The sequence below is a fragment of the Podarcis cretensis genome, assembly GCF_951804945.1.
Source record: "Podarcis cretensis genome assembly, chromosome: 3".
NCBI classification, from domain to species: Eukaryota; Metazoa; Chordata; class Lepidosauria; order Squamata; family Lacertidae; genus Podarcis; species Podarcis cretensis.
The window spans coordinates 30532530-30554677 of record NC_137172.1 but is presented as its reverse complement, the minus strand read 5'-3'; the positions used below and the strand labels follow the sequence as shown (position 1 = coordinate 30554677).

Here is a 22148-nt window from a genome sequence, read left to right as displayed (position 1 = left end):
GCTCTTCTGGTTGTAGCGGTTGCAGATCAGCCAGCTGGCTGCTCAATGCCAGATGTTAACAAGTTAGCCATGAATCAAAGTTGCTGCTGAAGCCATGGCCTCCGGTAGTCTCATTGATATTCTTAGCTAATGGTGGATTAAAGCAACAGGTTTACCAGTGGGTAAGAGAGGCACTGGAGGCAGAGGTTCAGAGCTCTGTTCCCTATATGTATTTTCTTTCTCACTGGCAGCCACAGACATCATCAGCACTGTCCACCACCTGACCATAAGAGGGCCATGGTTTCCCCTCTGCCACAGAATAGTCTGTGTTACAGTGATCTTCACAAACACTGAGGTTTCCTTATGGCAGCTAAGTATGGACTTGTAGCTGCACCCCTTGCATCCAGACACCAGTGTTGCTTTTGTGGAGTATGCAAATAGATAAGGACCAGGCTCATTGCTTTAGAATACAATGATGTGTTTCTGGAGAAAATAACCCACAAAATTGGAAGGTGCCTCATAAGCATTTAAGTGAAAATCCTGCATTTCCGTTGCCTAGTGCTGTAGCTTGAAAATTGCTTTTATAGGCGATGCCTGACGACTTGTGTTTCCCCTCCTCTTTCTCTGCAGGACCCACAGGATCTTCAAAATGTAGATGTGCCAATCACCACAACCGCAAAGCTAGTAGACAAAGTGATAGAACACTTACCGGAAAACCACGGGCAGTACAGTGTTGCCTTGAATCTAATTGAGGCAGTGGAAGCAATGTCATGATGGCAAGGTCACAATTTCTGCTGCTAGTTTTGAACCGTTCTTACGTACAAGTCCAGTGCATGGCTCTTGTACGTAGAGATGAAGAACCACCTAGTGGGAAATGGTTTCAAGTGACTTTCGTAAACTAACCCTTTTAAGGCTTTTAGGAGATGCTACCCATGTGAAGTTCTACCTTACTGTGGTGGGTAATACCAGCAACCTATCATCTTTGTATATTTGTCTATATAACCTTAAATATTTATTTCTAACTTGAAGCACTTGCGCAGTAGTTCAGGTTTAAGAACAGCTTTGTCATCCAGATTAACATATTAGAGTTTTTCATGTGCTAGAAGATCGACTGTTGCATTTTAAATGTTAAATTGAGAGGAATTTAATTAGAAGCTGAGAAAGCAGGAGCTCCTACGTGTATGTTGCTTCTGGTTTTCAGAGTAGTCTCTTGGCTACTTTTAGCGAAGAGCTAGCTGGGTGGAGGCTTACAGCATTAAATAATTACTTCATACAATCATCATGCTTGGACAACTGGGCAAGGGGCAGCTCATTCTTAAAAAGATTGTTCCATTGGGAGGGCAGTGTGCACAAGTTAATTTCAAAATCTTGAAACAGAAGCTGCCTCTTGGATGTTCTGATAAAGTCTCAGAAATAAAATTAGGAATCTAATTTAAGCCAATCAGGTTCTGTAGAAGCATTAGTCTTTTTGTAACATTGATTGTTGTACAGTTTGTTGTAAAAATATTGTAAATTGTCCAGCCCCTAGGTACCCTGTGTTGAAATTTCAGCTTTCTGTACACAGCTGCCCAGTATATGAAGTATTAAAAATAAACTAGTCATTCTTCTGTGGTGTTCAGTGGTATTATGAAGTATGAACACATATCTCTGGGCGGCTTGCCCTCTCCGAAGAGGCGCCCGGCACACATATCTGGGTCTTTGAAGCACAGATTTCCAGTGGATGCAATAGGAATAGTTTGGATCTCGTAGGGCAGAAGGCAGAAATTAACCTGTAAAGGAGGGACTGTAGTTGCTATTCAATTTGCAGCAGGGTTTGTGGGCAACAGTCTATAGATCTAAGGATAACATGATCACTTCTTTACCAGAATTGAAAAATGAATGCAGGTTGAGATTACTCAGTTACCTTGCTGGCATGTATGTTTGTCTGCTGTTAATGGTGGGTTGACAGCTGGTTAGCATGAAATCCTTGACCAGTAAGAAAGGGGGACTCACTTCTTACTAAGAACTCTTATACCCTTAAGAACACCAAAGACCATTTGGCTTCTCTCACAAGCAGTTTATTAATGTACAAGCTTACGTATATACACCAAACCAGTTTTCAAATAAACATTCCAACATCTGTCCCCACAGTAGTAGTCTGTGTTTTCTCATTATACACATTTCTTAGAAATAAGTCAGCAAAATATCAGGTTGCTTTTGAGAGAGCATGGAGATGTGGTTGCTATTTCCCACCAAGTGTTTCCCTGCAGCGTGCACAGGGTGTGTCCGCTGAATCCGCAGTGTATTTTCGACAGCGCAGGCATTTTGATTTGGCAGCTGGTAGAACTATGACTTTATAGGCAGACTCTTCCCGGATATCACCACCTATTGAAAGAGACAGACTCAACATTTAGGTAGACCTCTCCGTCTCTTGCTCACCCACCCCAAGAAACAAGGGAAGGTACAACTAGTCCAAACAGATGCCAAACTGGAAGTTATTTCCTTCTGCACTTACCTTCTAAGTTGATCAGAAATGTCCCTTTAATCATATCATCTGTGCTTATGTCTCTCGGGACTTCACTAAGCAGCGTCGTTTGTGATGCCATCATTATTTCGTTTAGCTGGGATGTACTGGAACACTCCTCGTGTTGCAGCACCTGGACGTGAATGATTGCATTTAGAGATGGCTGCGGCTGAAGTTAAGCAGGTCCAGCCATAAAGCCTGCCAGCCCTACTGATCCCTTTGAAACAGTGGTTCTCAAACAGTGTGACAGGAGAAGATGTCAAGTGTGGCAAAAAGATTCAAGGATAATCAAACATTTAAATATTTCAGTGCAGTACAGCATCAAAATATCTTTTTTTAATTTGCAGAATATGGATAGATATCTTTACAAAAAGACAGCAAAAGCATCAAGCAATACTGTGGACAAACCTAGTTGTGATCCAGAATTGAACAGAGTGCTGGAGAATAGCACTATTTTCCCCTGCCCCAGCGGTTTATTTTAATCTTTTTACATACCAATTCAGCTACTCTGAATTTCAGAAGTGTGTACAAATTTATACAATGAGTATATTAGAACCATTATTCAGAGTAAAGCTAATTTAAGATGCCTGTGTAAAAAAAAAAAAAATGGATGTTTCAGCCAGGAGTGGAAAAGACTGCAACAGGCAAGCCTCTTTAGGAAAATCATTCAAAAGGCCTCTTCCTTTGTGGCTGAAGGATTTATGTCTGATAGACAAGGCCACAAGAGAACAGTCAGCAGAAAAGCTTCAAGACATGGTTAGGCTGGCATAGGAAGAAGCGCTTCTCTGGTATTTTGGTCCCATTACATAGGGCTTTAAAGGTAAACACTAGGGCTGTGTGATATATCATCCCAAACCAGTTTGAAGTCCATATCATGATACCGGTTTCATAATCTTTGACCTAGCAATATATTGTGTGCACTATGCAAAAATCACAATGTGGGGAAAACCATGAAGCCAGCCAATGCCTCTACACGGCTCCATCCTTGTTTCAGACATTGTGATATATCAGTATATTGCGATGATTAGCTGGTGATATATCACGAAGTTGAAAACACAGTGCTAGTAAACACCAGCACCTTGCTTAAGGCCCTGAAGTGAACATCTAGTCAATGAAATTCTTTTAAAATTGCTGCAAAAATGAGTGAACTTTGTTGCACTTGTCAGAATTCTGGAAGCCAAGCTCTGTACTAATTGATGTTTGAACAAATGGTATTGATTTTCCTGCTTACCTCCATTAATTCAAAGAGCAGTCCAGGCTCAATCACAAGTACCACCTGATATTCCAAAGCATTTTTGCCAGGGATCGAACCCAGGAAAGCATCTCTCATTGCACATGCTCCCTCCACTGCTTCTTCAAGGCCGGGTTTCTTCCATACGGGACTTGTGTTCATCCAGCCAGAACGAAACACGCTATCTGACTCTTTGAAAGAAAGAAAAAGGTTAATACCCAAAGCAACTGTTCATACAGTCAACCCTGGAACCCCCCTGCGAAGCTAAGGCTGTCAGTTAAAATTTCACTTATTGGGGCACTCTTAATATTTTAGTTTCAGATCATCAATATTACAAGATTTTAAAGACTCCCATCTTTTCCTAAAATGATTAGTTTAACTCTCTTGGGGGCCTGCAGGCAGTTCCACCATTCCAGCCAATGCACAGACAGTTCTTCAAATGTTTAGATAAAGGAATTCCCAGGGATTCTCAAACACACTGCTAAGGCTATAACATACAAGAGCCCTGCGTGAAGAAGCACCTGACAGCTCCAGCTACCTTACCTTTCTGATACGGAAGGTACTGGAATACCTCTTCAGCCAAATGAGGAAGGATTGGTGCAAAAGAACGAACCACCGTGTCGAAAATTGCAGCTAAGGCTGTTTGGCATGAGCGGCGCTTGGGATCTTTTTCTTCTTCACAATAAAGTCTGAAATGGGGGGGATTGAACTTTTAGATATTGGTAGGAATTAAAAGCCGGAATGATGCCATTTTAAACTGGGAATGTCCAAGTATTTGCCCTTCTATATTTCAAACAACTAATATACTTTCGCATTTGGCAAATTAATACGTGTGTGTGTGTGTGTATCAACACACAAATAGCACTGAACCCAGTGGTTTTGGTACCGATGGCTAGAATTTTTTCACACTGTTTTATTTAGGGGGGAGTGAAGCACACACAAAATCAAAAATTAAATAAATTTCAGGTTTAAGATTCCACTCGCACATTGAGGTTTCCTAAAGACAAGCTTTCTTAAGCGGGAACCAAGGTGTAGTGAATAGGGAGACTCGCATTAGTAAGGGTACACTATTATACATACCTGTCCTTGATTATGCTAAAGTAAAAACTAGACAGCTCTCTAGTATGGAAGGCTTGCAGTAATCGTATGACTTTGCCATAGTCATATTCCTTATACGCTGTTGTAACCTGAAAAAATAAAATACAAAAACAGACAGCTAAATTAAGAAGCAAGTACTGAAGATTCAGAAACCACAGGAAGAGAAAGAGCCTTTCTCCATTCACACCTCCATGCCCAGTATTTACATAAGAGAGCCTGTTAGATCAGGCCAATGGCCCATCTGCTCCAGCATTTTGTTCTCACAGTGGCCAATCAGATGCCTCCAGGATTTAAAGACAGGAGTACTACTGGAGGGGGGGGGGAATGCCCCAAAGTCCTGATTTGCTTATATGTACATAAGTTTTTAGCATTGTGGTTCTAGCCCTCTGGAATCGGTTGCCTGCTGAAATTAGGCAGGCACTTAGAATCATGACATGTAGGTGCCCACTGAACAGGTTTTTGCTAAAGGTTTTCTGGGAGTCATTTATGAAACCCTGGTTATGCATCTGTAGAGGTAGCTTTATTGTTTATTCAGAGTTTGTAGTAATGGTTTTAATGGTTTTTTGAATTTGCATTTTATCTTAAATTTGTCCCATTGTACATTGCTTGGATTTGTGAAGCGGTTAACAAATGTGCTGAATAAAAAATAAATAATGCCTTGGCTAAATTATGACCACTAGGGGCTCCCCAATTCATATTTAAAATTCTCTATGCTTTGAGTACAAAATGCTATTTAATAATAATAAAAAAATTATTATTTACACCCTGCGCATCTGGCTAGATTTCTCCAGCCACTCTGGGTGGATTCCAGCGAAATATAAAAACATAATAAAATGTCAATCATTAAAAACATCTGCAAGCCTGTTGTAATCATAAGGAGGGTCTCTCTTATGCTCCAGATTGGCATTCATGACAAAACACTGTCTAACTACTAGGACCTTAGCTTAATATGATTCAATCCAACCTCTCTTCTAAGTAATCCACACAGCTGACTGCTCAAAGGCTCACATCCTTCTGCTGTATGCACTTATAACTCCTAGTCCCCCTCCTTCCCTGCTTACCTTGTTTGCATAGCCCTGCAGCAGGTGGAGCATATACTGGTCTATTACATACATCTCTGATGTGGGGACTGTATCCGTCTCCGGAGTGAAGCCGGCCAGGTTGCCGAGCAAGAAACGGAGCGTGTTCCGAAGCTATCAACAAACCAGTCAGCAACATGCATTAATCAGGATAACTCCACAAAATCCAGAATGATACAGCAGTAATAATTTAAAACAGGTTTTGCTACCAATAGTGCCATTAACATTTCAGAGGCTTTTCTAATTCCTTGAGAATGCTGGAGACTCCTATCTGGTCACTTTTCCAATACAAGCTTTGTTTCACAATTTGGGGTGGAAAGAAAGGAGACTGTTTATAGTTGCCTGGAAATCACCTCAAGGTGATCCTCCTTGATCCTAAAGGAGTTTGAAATCATGTCAAGAAGTCACATGATCTCCAAATGCTTTCAGCTCTTCCCTTCCTCTCTTTTCAAAAGCTCCATGTGGCTTGCAATATACAATGGAGGAATACCAGATCAGAGGACTGCCCAATTGTTATCAGTGCCAAGGCCCTAGGGCTGGAAAGGAAAGTTATGGCAAACACAAGGTAGCTGGACTTTACTGCCTAGGCACACGCGTCACATGATGCAACATCAGTTTCCCAAAATTCCAGCTGAATGGCCTGTCAAGTGGGAAGAGTAGGAGACACTGGGCTTTGACAACAGCCTTGAGTTGGCTGCAACACTGTCAGTTTGCATCCCTTAGTGCAGAAAATATTGATCTGATGTGTAGAGATCTTTCATATTCTAATTAATTCAAGAGGAAGCTTCTCTGTGTGAAAGAAACAAGCAGAAGGTTCATGATGTTTGGGTTATTCCTTCAGAGAAGCTGAGTACAGCTGGCTTAAACTGGTTCTGTTATCTCTTCTGTCAAGGTCATGCTGACTAAAAAAAGGCCAGAAGGAGCCTGGGTTTCACTTTCTCTTTCTATCTCTCTTCCTACTGGTGTGGTGTTCTGCACATAGTATACTTAGCACTAAAGTTTAGTCTTATTGTAAGTTATTGTAAATTTAAGTTAAGTCTGCTGCAACTGGATTTCTTATGGACAGTGCCAATCCTGAATGTATTAGATTTGTGACCATTATGCTCATTTGTCTTCAGTAGCTCTGCTGGATGAAATACAATTGCCTCTGGTCTATTTTTTGGGAATCCTGCAATGTGTTTTAAGTTTTTACTCTGCTAACTATACATTGGAGTTCTGCTCTGGATCAGTATTGAGGAGAATTCCATGACAAACACATCTAGTTCTACCATAAGAATAGGAAGCAAACAAACAGCTGAATGCAATCACACTGCAAGTGATTTTGTTGCCCTTTCCTGTCAAGTTATCTAAGGCTGGGCAAGTGGTAGCTGAAACAGAAACTAAAGAGAAGATCTCAAACATTATTTCCTGGTTATGCATTCTACAAAACAAACTGACAGTTCTAAATCTGAAATGGCTCCTACTGAAGAGGAGACACTCTATTTTTCTTCTTACTGTTGTTATTATTCTCTTGGCTTCCTACCTTGTTGATGTCATCTCGTGCAGAGTTAAGCACAGCTGGCCCAATAAGAACTTCCGCAAAGACATTCGACTCTGCCACCCACCAGCGTAGAATATCGGCGCCATATGGAGGGTCTGTACTGTGGTCCTGTGAGTGTAAAGATTGGGTGGGTAGGGGGAGAGATTAAAAGAGAGAGACTAGCTCTGCAAACCTGCTGAATTTACACAGTGGGTGAGAGCCAACAGCTCCATTCTGCTACTGGAAGCCAGCACAACAACTCCTGCTAGTGCAACAGGACTTTCCTCTCTTCTACTCCTCTCCCAAATCCGCTCAGGTCAGGTGAACCCCCAGAACCGGGGTGGGGTGGGGAGGAGGACTGTTCTATCAGGCAAGCAGAAATGGAACAAACTCTTTAGCGTTACGTTGGAAGTCTACCTAGCATGTTTCGTTGACAACACACATTTTCCTGGAGCACAAAAAGCACCAACTGCTTACAGATTTCTGGCAGCACAGAAATGAAATCTTGACATGCAGCCACCCCACAATTCAACTGGACCAGAGATTCTCAAATGAAAATTAGCAGCATAGTTGCTGTTCCTTATTGCTCTGCAGAGCACAACACACACACACACAAACACACACAAACAAACACAAACACACACACACACACACACCCCCCCCCTATGTCATGCTTGCTAGTGCAAAGCTTGGGGGGGGGGAAGGAGAGAAAAGTCAAATCACACTTGCTGTCAACTTGGAGTCATCAAGGATTGTGGCAGGACAAGCTACATCAAAGGATCAGCATTACTTTTTACTTGAAAAGCGTTCAAGTCACAGACATGGGGGGGGGGGTGCAGGGAAGTTCCTTGCTGCTGTAAAAACTACTACACAGCAACTACTGATGTTCTTGCCTAGAGAGAAAGGGGAAGTACCATAGTTTAGGGGTAGTAGGCTCCAGGTTCAATCATTGAGAAGGACTCCTGGTCTGAAAACCTGGAGAGTTGCCATTGAGCTAGGTGGACCGCTGGCCTGACTCAGTGTAAGGCAGGAGATGGTCTGTTCCCCATTTCTTCCCCTGGCACAGAAATGCAGTAGAATGCTGTGGACGGATATGCCTCTCCTCTGCCAGCCTCAAGCATGCTAACAATTCCCCTCGCCCCGGCCATTAAATTTTTTAAGCCTGGATTAGCAAAAGCTGCAGCCAATTTCTCTCCTCCTGTTTAGAATTGTGCTTGTTTACTTTGGGAGGTCTGCTCCAAAAGATGAACCCCCCTTACTGAACAAAGAATGGGGCAGCCCTAGCAGAATAAGCAACTCAGTTACAAGTATGTAGTGAAACAATTTATACAACTCTCATCTCTCTTTCTCTCTCTCCCCTCCCCAACTGCTCACCTCCCCTCCTTTTTCTATTTTCCTCTAACTCCTTACTGTCATCTGCCATCTGAACTGCACTATAATAAGTAGCAAAAAAGAAAAACTAAGCATGGTCAAGAGGAAGAGTACTGGAGTAACAATTGTAGCATGCACTGAACTTCAGGAAAATACATCCACAAACCAACCTGCACGCTAAATATTTCCTTCATACACATTAAAATCAGAACAAATATCAGGATTATCTTCAAATCCTGATATCAGAACTTCTAAATTTCAAATGATATGGTGGCACAGAACAACTCAGCCAACATGTGAAGCATACATTAGAACAGACTTGTTTGATAAAGGTCAAAGAACCAGACCCAAAATCTTCCCATATAAGACAAGAGGGTTGCTTGGGTAGAGGGTCTAGCGACTGATTCCCATTTAAAGATGTTTATGTCCTGGTCTCCATTGATACATGGTATGGCATCAAGTAGCTGAACCCTTATTAATTCACTGGGGATTGCTCCACATTCCCAGATCCAAGAGCTCTGGCAAAGTAGAAATTTGGGGTCTATCAAATCTAGCCAGAGCAGCCAAAGGACCAGCTAGGAGCTGGGCAGTGAACATCAATACACAGGCTAAACAGTTGATCAAAATGTTAATAAGTCAAGCACAAGTTGAGCTTCAAGCCACCAGGCATGAAAACCATTCCCATCCCCGCAGCAGAACAGGCACTGATAAGCAAGGTAAAGCAGCAATAAAACTGGTCTGTTTTTATGATGATTGATATATGCAAGCGAGGCTGCCAAGGGCTGTATTTCAACGACTGTTTAAGGATACACAAGGAAGCTCAGCTTCAGAAAGACACTTTAGGAAGCTTTTCCATCAGCAGCAATAAAAATCTGCTCTTTTCAACAACTGGAGCGAAGTGTTACCTTCGTGCCATATTTCCCCTTCCCTCTAAAGCCATCAGAAGCAGACTGAGGTTTTAATGGAGTTTCAGTATAACTGGACTAGGCACAGAACAACTTCCGAGTACTGTCCTACAGAACTTGCTGAACAGGAAATTCTAGAATAAAAGCAACGTGCATGATCTTGAAAATACCTTATCCTAAGAGACTGCTGGATGCACCCAGTGCACCAAAATTCTATATAAAAGGCAAGAGGGATGCTTGGGTACTCGAAAGTATCTTGCTGACGCAGTTGAAACATAACAAAACCATGTCCTTGAGACCACTTTATGTTAATATGGCACAAGTAATTCATGTGGAAGATGAGCTTAGAAGCCAACATTTGTTTTTTTTATAAATTAATTTTTATTAATTTTTCAAACAAATAACAAAAACTCAACAGAACAGACAAAAGAAAAGGAAAAAACAAATAAGGCACATAACAATTAAACCCATGTAACTTTAAATTCCTCATTTCATACCCTTCTTTCTTTTGACTTCCCCATGCCTCCCCTTCCTTGCATCTTTGTTTAATGATTCTTTAGCAACCCTTAGGTCCATTATCTTAATTCCCTTTCATAAAATTTCCTTTAATTTTTTAGTTACTGCTGCAATTCTTTACCTCTTACCCCCTGACATCTTAACATTCCTCAATTTTACAATTGTTTTTAAGATATATTTTAAATTTCTTCCAGTCCTCCTCCACTGTCTCTTTCCCCTGGTCACGGATTCTGCCCGTCATCTCGGCCAGTCCCATAAAGTCGATCACCTTTGTTTGCCATTCTTCCAGAGTAGGTAGTTCTTGCATCTTCCAATACTTTGCCAGTAGAATTCTTGCTGCTGTAGTGGCGTACATAAAGAAAATCCTATCCTTCTTTGGCACCGATTGGCCAACCATGCCCAAGAGAAAAGCCTCTGGTTTCTTAGGAAAAGTCCACTTAAGGACCTTCTTAATTTCATTATAGATCATTTCCCAGAAAGCTTTAACCTTTGGGCAGGTCCACCAAAGGTGGTAAAAAGTGCCTTCAGTCTCATTGCATTTCCAACACTTATTGTTAGGCAAATGGTAAATTTTTGCAAGCTTGACTGGGGTCATGTACCACCGATAGATCATTTTCATAATATTTTCTTTTAAAGCATTACATGCAGTAAATTTAATACCGGTGGTCCATAACTGTTCCCAGTCAGCAAACATAATATCATGACCAATATCTTGTGCCCATTTAATCATTGCTGATTTCACCGTTTCATCCTGTGTATTCCATTTCAACAGCAAGTTATACATTTTCGATAAGTTCTTAGTATTGGATTCCAACAATTCTGTTTCTAATTTTGACCTCTCTTTCTGGAATCCTATTTTCCTGTCCTGTTTAAATGTCTCATTTATCTGATGATAGTGCAACCAATCTCGAACCTTGGGCTTTAGTTTCTCATAACTCTGAAGTTTAACCCTTTCACCATCATATTCTAAGATTTTATAATATTTTGGCCATTTAGAGTCCATATTAAGCTTTTTTACTTCCCTAGCTTCCATTGGTGACACCCACCTAGGGGTTTTACTTTCCAATAAATCTTTATATCTATTCCAAACATTATACAATGCTTTCCTTACAATATGGTTTTTAAAACTTTTATACACCTTTGCCTTGTCGTACCATAAGTATGCATGCCAACCAAAACTATTGTCATACCCTTCCAGATCCAAAATGTCGGTGTTCTCAAGAAGTAGCCAGTGTTTCAACCAGCAGAAAGCTGCCGATTCATAATAAAGTCTTAAGTCCGGCAGGGCAAACCCCCCTCTATCCTTTGCATCAGTTAAAATCTTAAATTTAATTCTGGGCTTTTTGCCCTGCCAGACAAATTTTGATATGTCTTTCTGCCACTTCTTGAAACAGTCCATCTTGTCCAAAATCTGCAACGTCTGGAATAAAAACAGCATTCTAGGCAATACATTCATCTTAATAGTAGCAATTCGGCCTAACAAGGAAAGTTTCAACCTTGACCATATTTCCAGATCCTTCTTTACTTCTGACCAACTTTTTTCATAGTTATCCTTAAATAAGTTCACATTCTTGGATGTTAAGTTTATCCCCAGGTATTTTACCCTTTTTGTTATTTCCAAGCCTGTTTCATTCTGAAAACTCTCTCTTTCTTCCATTGTTAAATTTTTTTCCAACACTTTCGTTTTTTGTTTGTTCAATTTAAAACCTGCTACTCGACCAAATATTTCAATTAATTCTAATACTCTTTTAGTACTAGTGTCTGGCTGTTGCAAAGTCAATACTAGGTCATCTGCAAATGCTCTTAGTTTGTAATGTCTAACTCCGACCTGAACTCCTTTAACCAACTGGTCCTTTCTAATCATATTTAACAAAACCTCCAGGACTGATATAAAAAGCAAAGGGGATATTGGGCATCCCTGCCGTGTACCTTTTTCTATGGGTATTTCTTCTGTTACCACATTGTTTACAATTAACTTAGCTTTTTGTTTAGAATATATTGCACCTATACCGTTTTCAAAACCTTGGCCTACCCCCATTCCTTGGAGATTCTTTTTCATAAAAGTCCAACAGATATTGTCAAAGGCTTTCTCCGCGTCCACAAAAATCAAGACTGCCTTCCTATTGATGTCAACGTCTAACAACTCCAAAATGTCTATAATGTTCCTCACATTATCTGACATGTGTCTCCCTGGGAGAAAGCCTGTTTGGTCCTTATGAATCTCCTCTATCAGCACTCTTTTCAATCTTTTTGCCAAAATGTCTGCAAAAATTTTGTAATCCACATTGAGTAGAGATATAGGGCGGTAGTTTCTAACCTGGTTCTTCTCAGTCTCTGTTTTCGGTATAAGTGAGATGAAAGCCTCTTTCCACGATTCAGGTGCCTTTTTCCCCATCAGAATTTCATTGCAAACTTCCTTCAATGGTTGTATCAGCCATTCTTTCAGCATTTTGTAGTATTTAGCCGTCAGGCCATCTGGTCCTGGTGATTTTCCCAATTTCATATTTTGGATGGCACCCTCTATTTCTTGTTCTGTTATTTCCTCATTTAAGATCCTTTTACTTTGTTCTGGAATTTTTGGTAAGCCGTATTTTCTGATGAATTCTTCTATTTCTTGTTCATTAATTGGCCCTTGTGCATACAATTTCTTGAAAAAACTTTGAAAACAATTATTTATCTCATTAGGTTTGTGGATAATTTTCCCGTCCATTTCTAGACTTGTCACGGTGTTCATTTTCTGCCTTTTTTTCAATTGCCATGACAGAAGTTTCCCACATTTATCCGCTGATTCAAAAGTTCTTTGTCTCATTTGCTTTATCTTCCATTCTATCTGTTGGTTCATGAGCTCCATGTACTGCATCTGATAAAACTTTATTTCTCTCAAAATCTCATGGGACTTTGGTTTGGACCTCAATTTCTTTTCTCCTTTTATTTTTTCTAAGATTTTTTCTTTCCTCTCGTTTTGTTTCTTCCTCTTTATAGAATTCTGTTGAATTAGGAAACCTCGCATCACGGCTTTGCTTGCGTCCCAAATTGTTCTTTTCTCCACATCTGTTTTCCTGTTTATCTCAAAATAGTCTTTTAATGTTTTAAGGGCCTTCTTGTAAATCTCTTCATCTCTAAATAGGGTGTCATTCATTCTCCATCTGAAGGATCCAGTTGTTGTTAGTTTCATCTCCATCTTCACAGCATTATGGTCGGAGCAAGTTTTTGGGCAGATTTCTACTTTTTTTGTTCTTGACGCCAGACTACTAGAAATCCAAATTTGGTCTATTCTTGTCCATGTCATTTTTGCCTCGGAGAAGAAAGTTCCCTCTCTCTCTAGAGGATTCCTTGTTCTCCAAATGTCAATCAAGTCCATAGTTTCAGTCAATTCAAAAAAGATCTTTGGTAGTCTCCCTTCTTTTGAAATCACTTGTCTCTGTGCTTTATCCATGTTTGTTGAGACAACTCCATTCATATCTCCCATCATTACGATTTTATAGTCTATAAAGTCAACTAGTGTCTCATGCAGCTTCTTAAAGAATTCGGCCTTCCCCTCATTTGGGGCATATACTCCAACAATCAGAATCTTTTCTCCTTGAATTTGTATTTCAATTGCCAGGTATCTTCCTTGTTCATCTTTAAATATCAATTTTGGAGCCAATTTTTCCTTTGCATAGATCACCACACCTCTTTTCTTCACTTTGTCTGATGAGATAAATTCTTGACCAAGCCTCTTATTTATCAATAATTTCCTGTGTATCCTGGCAATATGGGTTTCTTGCAGACATATTACATCTAATTGTTCTCTCTTCAAAATGTGAAAAACTTGTCGTCTTTTCCGAGGAAGGTTCAAGCCGTTACAATTCCAGCTAAGAAGTTGCAGAGACATTTTGTGTTTAAGTACCTGTTCCTCCAACTGCTCCAAGCTTCTGTTCTTCCTCCGATGGTGGTGGTAAAAGTCCAAATGATAGATTTGCTATATCAGGTGGTTCTTTCTCCTCTACAGTTCCTTTCTGCAAGTCCTCCAGGTATCTCTCCAGAAATTGTTCTTTGTCCTGAATTGTTTTTATTTTAATCTTTCTTCCTTTAAAGTTAAAGGACAGTCCTTGTGGGAACTCCCATCTGAATGGTATAGTGTTTTTCTTCAGCAGGTCTGCTAAACTTTTATAGAGGGTTCTCACCTCTAAAATGTACTTGGGAATGTCTTTAAAGATCTGTATTTGACAGTTTTGGATCACCAACGACTTTTGATAATTTAAGTTCAGTATTTTATCTCTTTCTTCCTTTGATCTCAGTGTAATTAGACAATCCCTTGGTTTCTTATCCTGTCTCCTACCCAGTCGAAAGGCTGTTGTTATCTCAAATTCGTCTTGTTTGGCCCATTCCTCTTGCCAGAAAGATATAAAGTTCTCTGTAAGGAATTCCACAAGGTTGTCCCCTTCCCCTTCAGGAACCAGTCTTAATTTTAAGTTTTTCTCTTTCCTCTGAAGTTCCAGTAAAGAGAGGGCTGCATCATGCTCATTCACTTTTTTAATGATAGGCCCAAACTTTTCCTTTGTCTCCTCAGCAGTAATTTTTGCACTTTCTGCAATCTTTCGTGTTTCAGAGCTCTCCTGGATTAATCTATTTATAGAATCTGTATTAGACGTTACGCTGGCTGTATTAACATCTAGTCTTGTTGTCAACTCTGTTAACTTTTTGGAGTTCTCTGTCGACAGCTTTGTCAGTGCTTCCAGAGATTGATTTATTTTAAGGAGTGCCTGTGTCATAGGATCCATAGAAGCTGCTGTTTTTTCCTGTGCAGCTGGTGCAGTTCCTGATATTGAGCCTTGTTACTATCTCTTCTGTTGGGCCACTCATATCCTCAAGGTCGTTCTCACAGAAATAGTTTCCAAGTGGAAAATCCCACTGTTACTTTTCCAAATGCAACAATTTCACTTGAAACCCTCTAGAGGGAGCATTCAATTGTATCCAAATGGCAAGGAAAAACAAAGGAGCAAGAAAGTATAACAATAGCCAGTAATTTCCAATGTCCAAACTGTAAACTCTCTGTCTTTCTATGTAGCCAAAATGCAACAGGGTAGTCTAAAGTCCAGTAACTTTGTTACAAACAAACCCCCACTTTGAAAAGTTTAAAATGACAGTTCACATCCCGGTGTCTTGTTTGGGCAGCCCGACCTGGGGGGTTTGGCAGTGGAAGGTCTTATTTTCCCAGTAATTTTTCAGCAGGTTAACAATGTCCCAATCCCTTCCCCCCTTCTCCTGCCTGTCGGGGGGGAAGTTTAAGTCCGATGTCAGTTTGACAGCTTAAAAAAAAGAAAAGTTCCCTTCAAATGCAGCTTGGTTTTTCGTTGCTTTGTTTCTCATGCAGCTCCGGGGAGGCAGACTTCCTTAATTTATGCCTTTCCCGTTTTCAGCCAAATTTCAAGTTTTAGTGTCCCGTCAATTTTTCAGTCTTACTCACGGGTGTTGTAGTCAATTTCCAGTTACAGGAAGGAATCGGCGCTCTCCGTTCATGGCGACGCGGCTTCACTCCGCTAGCTGGGTGACGACTCTCAGCACCGCACTTACCCCGATGCCGCTCAGAAGCCTTTAAAAAGGCTCCTTCACAGTGCCGGGGGGCGCAAAAGGTGCCCACCGAATCTCCTTTGTTCACAGGCTCCGCGCCTGTGATTTTAGGGGTCCCCCGCTCGCCGTAGCGGGTAAGACCCGAACTAGCGAAGCAGTCCTGCCTCGGAGCTCGAGGCTCGGACCGCCATTAAACGCTGGCGCCGACCGGAAGTCCTAGAAGCCAACATTTGAGGGACATATAGACCTGGCAATTGAACCATGGTTTATTGTGACATGCACAAACCTAGGACTCGTCCTCCTCCACACCCCCCCTCCTCTAGCGAAATATGAGGTTGGAGGCTTTCACTTCAGATTTCAATTAAATCAATTTAATGCTGCATCCATATACTAGTTAATTCTAACTATAGTTGGTGGGAAAACCAGCTTTGTAATTCACGTTTCAAGCAACCACAGTTAACCTAAGTGCAATTTTATCACTTTGAACATAACTCTTAAACTGTGGTTAATCTGAAGTGGAAGTGACAGCTTCCAACTTCCTCTTCGCAGTCACACCAGAGGAGGGGAGATGGGAGCACCTAAGGCTTGTTCTCATAATGATAAGTCAGTGTTTATTATGCCCATGAGCTCTTTCACCAATGCATCTGCCTTTACCTCCCTTCCAGCCTGATCCTGGTTAACCTACCCACTCAGCCTGTATGCTATGCTCTCAACTAAACCTTTCAACTCCAGAACATAGAAAGCTGCCTATTGATTCCTCTAGCCCAGTGGCTCTCCAAAGTCTCAAGCAGTGGACTTGCCCATCATCTGCACTTTATCCTTCCACACAATGGGTACTCTGCTGCTGTGATACCCTATGTCTTACATGTCTTACTCGCCACCTTCTTAGTAATTCTTCTCTCACTGCTGAGCTGGGGATGGATTTAACGCAAAGCAAATTATTTCAGGCAGTAAATAATCGGACCTAGCTGAACTATTGGGTGCCTACCATTGCTACTCTGAGAAACTAATAGACTGATTTTTGTGATTTGGGAATGTAACGATGCAATTACTCACGTTGCCGCCATTGATGACTACATCCGGATCGACAACGTTGCCAATCGATTTAGACATCTTTTCTCCTTTTTCGCCAAGAGTGAATCCATGAACCATAACAGCCCTAAAAGAAAGACCCCGACGCTGTCATTTCCATCCAGAGGTTCAACAGATAGTTACGATGTACTGTGTTTACTGCTTCCCATGGTATCTGGTTCCAGAAGCATCAACTTACTTAAACGGTGCCTTTTTTCGTGTTGCTACGCTGGTCAAGAGAGAAGACTGAAACCAGCCTCCCAGCTGGTCTTTCCCTTCCAAGTATAGATCAGCCCTTTCACCTGCATCTGAAGAAAGTCAAGAAAAAAGTGGCATTTTAAAGCAGGAATTTAGCTGCTGTCGAGCTTTTGCTTTAATACCGTGTTATACTAATGTAACCCGTAAGACAGCTTTACAGCAAAGTTTACACAAAGCCCTTTAAAAACACACACACAAGACCATCACACAGTCTGAACATGCCTCATACATAAAATACTAAATCTAACCATTTTTAAAGACACTTAAAAGACTTCAGAGTGCAGGTACTGTTAAGCTTCTTATTCCCAAATAAAAGCGTGAATCCAGTTGTTTGATTAAATAAGAGACACACCTGCTGTGACCTGAATAGGAGTGGGAAAGGTAGAATTTTGGCCAGTGCATCTTCTCACATCCCTGAAGTCTTATGTAAGAAGACACCTCATTCACTTGCATTTCCTCCCCTAGCATAAGTCCTCTGTCCCATATTAAACCTATGAAATCGAGGGAGCATATTTTTGAAAAATATCTAATTTGCCTTGCAATGGGAACTTCGAACATTTCATTTTCCCCCCTCTACAGCAGTATTCAGTTACTCCTTTCACAGATTCCTTTGTCACACCATTTTTATAGCCTTCTGCTGTTTGTTTAAGGAATTTTGATATTTAAATTCTGCTGTAACAAGCACAACGTGACAAAGGTCACAGAGAAGTGATTTACTATGTAACACACCTATACACTAAAGTCATGCCTTAAGTGTGGCAGCAACTGTACTTTGGAACTCCCTGCCTATTGACATTAGGCAGGCACCTGCCAAAAGCTTTTCTTCTTTCAGCGGGCCTTGTGACACACTCCTTTAGTGAAGATGGGAGCAAAGTCTGGAGTGATTTGACCTTGGTCACTCCCCTCCTCAAACAACAAAGAATTCAGTAGTACCACTATGTGGTAGTACATCATATAAACCTGAAACAGGAACTCTTGATATCGGGAGTTCCTGTGACAACTCATTCCCTGAAGCAGGTATCAATTAAAGCTGAGGCATGATAAAAACAAAAATTCTATTTTTCTTGACTAAGCCTGAAAGGAGGATATAGCTTGGCAGTTTCAATATTAAAAGACACAATACAGTGGTACCTCGGGTTACATACGTTTCAGGTTACAGACTCCGCTAACCCAGAAATAGTACCTTGGGTTAAGAACTTTGCTTCAGGATGAGAACAGAAATCGTGCTCCGGTGGCGCGGCGGTAGCAGGAGGCCCCATTAGTTAAAGTGGCACCTCAGATTAAGAACAGTATCAGGTTAAAAACGGACCTCCGGACGAATTAAGTACTTAACCCGAGGTACCACTGTACTTAATTTCTGTCAGAAACACTGTTTCACATTTGAACAAGAACTTTACTTATAATTCTCCGCAACAGTAGAGTTTCTATCAAAACTATCTCCTTCTAGAATGGCTATCCACTTTTCCTCTTCACATAAAAGCACCTCTAGCCCCTTCCTAAATCCTTTTCAGCCACCTAAGGAAATTAAACAGGTTGGTTAGGTCCTGCCTTACTAGCTATTTCTTTAACATCCTCACTCTCTCCTAATTGGCCAGTTCTCCTCCCTGGTATGATTGGCTAAGGGTCCCCAAGATGATGACCCAATGGTCTGTCTGAGGCCCATCCAGATACATGATTTGGTTACATATGTTCTTATATTTGTTTTAGACGTTTTATTGTTTTTAGATGTTATGTTCTGATTTTATTTTTCATTTCATTTTTTAAAGTCACAACAGGGTAACCTGCCCTGGGCTCCTTTGGGAGGAAGGGAAGGATACAAATTTAATAAAACACACCCACCCACCCACCCACCCACACACAGGGACACACAACATAATCCAGTGAAATGCAATGCACACAAGGCGCCCAACATGTGTAAGGTTTAATGGCAGGATGTTATTGCTCTGATTGCACACCCACTGCAAACAAGGCACTGCTCTGGAACAGGAAACTTCCTGCAGAGATTTTATTTGGAGATGGTTAAGATGAAAACCTCAAGCTTTCAATTTAAAAAATGGAGGGGAAAGACTTCAGCTCGGCAAGGCTACATTCCTGTAAAAAGTCACTTGGATTACTCCCCCACTGAAAGAAGTGGGATGCCTGCAAAACAAATGCCAGCATGGTGTAGTGGTTAAGAGTGGTGGACTTGTAATCTGGTGAACTGGGTTCGCTTCCCCGCTCCTCCACATGCAGCTGCTGGGTGACCTTGGGCCAGTCACACTTCTCTGAAGTCTCTCAGCCCCACTCACCTCACAGAGTGTTTGTTGTGGGGGAGGAAGGGAAAGGAGATTGTTAGTCGCTTTGAGACTCCTTAAGGGGAGTGAATTACTAGCTCCAAATGCATAGCACTGCACTGTAAAAGTGTATCATGCAAGTATGTGTGTTGTGGGGGATTTTTGTTGCCAAAGAACTATATTCCGTGGGCCTCTACAAAGCACTGTAAAGTCCCTTATGGAGAAAAAAGGGGAAGGAAGGAAGGAAGGAAGGAAGGAAGGAAGGAAGGAAGGAAGGAAAGGGGAAACATATTCACAAAACGTGAAAAGCAGACAACACCTTAGCAGTGGGGCAAACGTAATCTTGTTATATGTGCTCCTAAGAGAAACCTTCCATTCAAACATATTCAGCGTCAACTGTCTATCAATATGTGTGTGTTCTTGTTATTAATGCACGAGCTGACATACTGTTTTATAACTGCTCTGCCCAAAATTAAACCGTGTTTTGTATTATGGATGTTATGTTGGACTTTTTAAATGTTAGCTGCCTTGAATGAGTTGTATTCAGAAAAAGTGGCCTGTAAATAGTTCAAAGGAAAATAAAGAAGAAAAATATATGTTTTCAAACACACTTCTGACTTGAGACTGAAATAAAATTAGGGCATTGGCCCAAGTTTGTGCAAACAAAAAATAATTCAATCTTAACTGCTCACATATCTCTATGTAGATATCTGCCTCCTCCCCCCTTACAGTTTACAACATAAAAAAAGGAATAGAAGGCTTTAATTAGGGTTATTCTTTACAGTTAGGGAACATAGGTTCTTAATAATCCTTTTTTTTTTTTGCTGGAATATAGTATTCTGTATCTTTGATTATAGGAGACTTTAACCCATAGATTAAGTACAATTACCCAGACCTTTCCCTTAAACTACCACTGTCAGCACAAAAGCTCTAACCAGATAGTCTTGTTATAAAACAATCCCATTCGTTTAGTTAAACATTAGTGTGGTGAGAGCTAGCACAAAGACGACAGACGGATTTCAGTGCTGTTTTTATCTGATGCTCCATCTCTCTGGCATCTTTAAACTTGGCTTAAGCAAGCAGATCCTTCTGCAAGAGGAACACAACCTAACAGCATTCAGTGTTTCTAGATACAGAACACTTGAACCAGAACTGAAATGCAGTATTGCATGTGTGTGTTTCAATGAACGCTCTGCAAGTAGTTAAGAGTCGTGCTGCAGGGATATCTAGGGCTATGTTCTCCCAAATACTAGAGTACGTTTCAACCATGACGTTAAAGTGTGTCCACAACTAAACAATGTATTGCAGTGAGAGGAATACAGCAAGATTCTCCTCTCCAGTTCCTGCTATGTCCATTTTTAAATGAACCAGGACATTTTTAAATGAACCAGGCTGTAACTATAATATTAAGTCGTCAAGTCATAAACATGTAATGTGTTGACCCTGGTTATAAAACCATCTTTGTCCATTTCTTTCAGTTTCTTGAAGAACACTGTCAGGATTCTGCAACTGTAAGGGAGCTGTACAAAATTCACTATTATCTAACTGAATGGTTTCAAGACAAGGGGCAAAGAGCCCTTCAATAAACACACTGTTTGCTGATGGTTCTATTGCTTCCCTAGGTTGCTGGGAAATTAAAAACACCACCACCACAACCCTGGGCCAACATGTTTTACAGTTCAACAAGATAGTTATCAGACATTTGTGTACTCCGGGTGTAAAGTTCAAAAGCAGTGATGCCCTGTACCAGATTCCGACTCAAAGCAGCATCCCATGCTACACCTTTCTGCCATTATACTGGGGAGCATATAAAGGTGAAGACATAGGTCTTCCCTGCCCCCCCTTCTGTTGTATATATGTCACTTCTGCAAATATTCAGAGGACTGGCTACTGACACATCCACAAACACCCTGAAAAGCCACTATTTGAAAATGACTGACATGTTCTTAAAAAACAGAGTAAGAAAAAAAGGCAGCTTTGTTGCCTGAAGCAAGATTAACATACCGCAGCGCACAAAACCTAGCTCTTACACTTAGGAAATGAAATGCAATGACATCCATACACACTTAAACCTTCAACAGGTTTTCAACATTGTGTTACATGAAAAAAAAGCAGACCTACACTTTGCAGCTGCTTAAACTAGGGTTGGGGAACCTGCAGACTTTCAGACATTGTCCTGCAAGTTCATCAAAATCAACACCGTCTTTTATTACCTGCCCTTCACTCTAAGCTCCCAGGGCATGTTACAACAATGAAACCACATCATTGAAAACAGTTTAAAACAACAATTTACAGCCACAAAAATAAGGCAAGTCCTAAAAATACACGTCTCAGGTGTCAAAAGCCAGCAAAAACGTGTGTATATTTTGCCAACATGGTCAATTGTCAGAGATGGTGGGAGCTATAACCCAACAATATCTGGGGGCACAGTTTCCCCATCTCCCCGTGAATGTCTATTGCCCAACTGCACAATTCTTGATAGTAACTGAATTTAAAACCACCCCTTACCTTCCAAAACATGAGCCCAAGATGTTCCACTATCAAACCAGATGTCTAGGACATCCTGTCCTTGTACGTAATCCTGGACACTGCCAGCCTGTTCCAGAAATAAAGAACAAATTAAGGATTCCACAACTCTCAGACAGATCAGCTTTTCTTCCATTTCTACCCCCTTGAATTCTATATTGCAAAAATTCACAAAGGACCAGCCACAGTATAACCTTTTATTATATCCTCATTGAAAGAGGCGACACATGTCAGTGTCAACTGAAGAGAAAACTCTTCATGCATCT

The 22148-nt window shown here is 40.9% G+C and overlaps 2 protein-coding genes across 2 annotated transcripts in view; one reads left to right on the top strand and one right to left on the bottom strand.

Moving 5' to 3' along the window:
- The window catches only part of RAB3GAP2 (RAB3 GTPase activating non-catalytic protein subunit 2), a 55619-nt gene extending 54033 nt beyond the window's left edge, over positions 1 to 1586 (top strand). Inside the window, exon 35 of the mRNA XM_079969162.1 lies at positions 610 to 1586. Coding sequence (XP_079825288.1) covers positions 610 to 753 — 144 coding nt within the window. The 3' untranslated portion in view covers positions 754 to 1586. The remainder of the gene's footprint in view (positions 1 to 609) is intronic.
- Positions 1587 to 2020: 434 nt separating this feature from the next.
- Positions 2021 to 22148, bottom strand: part of IARS2 (isoleucyl-tRNA synthetase 2, mitochondrial) — a 37991-nt gene continuing 17863 nt past the window's right edge. Inside the window, exons 14-23 of the mRNA XM_079969191.1 lie at positions 21865 to 21952; positions 17025 to 17133; positions 16811 to 16913; positions 7413 to 7538; positions 5873 to 6004; positions 4794 to 4900; positions 4257 to 4402; positions 3714 to 3904; positions 2474 to 2615; positions 2021 to 2343 (exon numbers count right to left, since the gene is read on the bottom strand). Coding sequence (XP_079825317.1) covers positions 2201 to 2343; positions 2474 to 2615; positions 3714 to 3904; positions 4257 to 4402; positions 4794 to 4900; positions 5873 to 6004; positions 7413 to 7538; positions 16811 to 16913; positions 17025 to 17133; positions 21865 to 21952 — 1287 coding nt within the window. The 3' untranslated portion in view covers positions 2021 to 2200. The remainder of the gene's footprint in view (positions 2344 to 2473; positions 2616 to 3713; positions 3905 to 4256; positions 4403 to 4793; positions 4901 to 5872; positions 6005 to 7412; positions 7539 to 16810; positions 16914 to 17024; positions 17134 to 21864; positions 21953 to 22148) is intronic.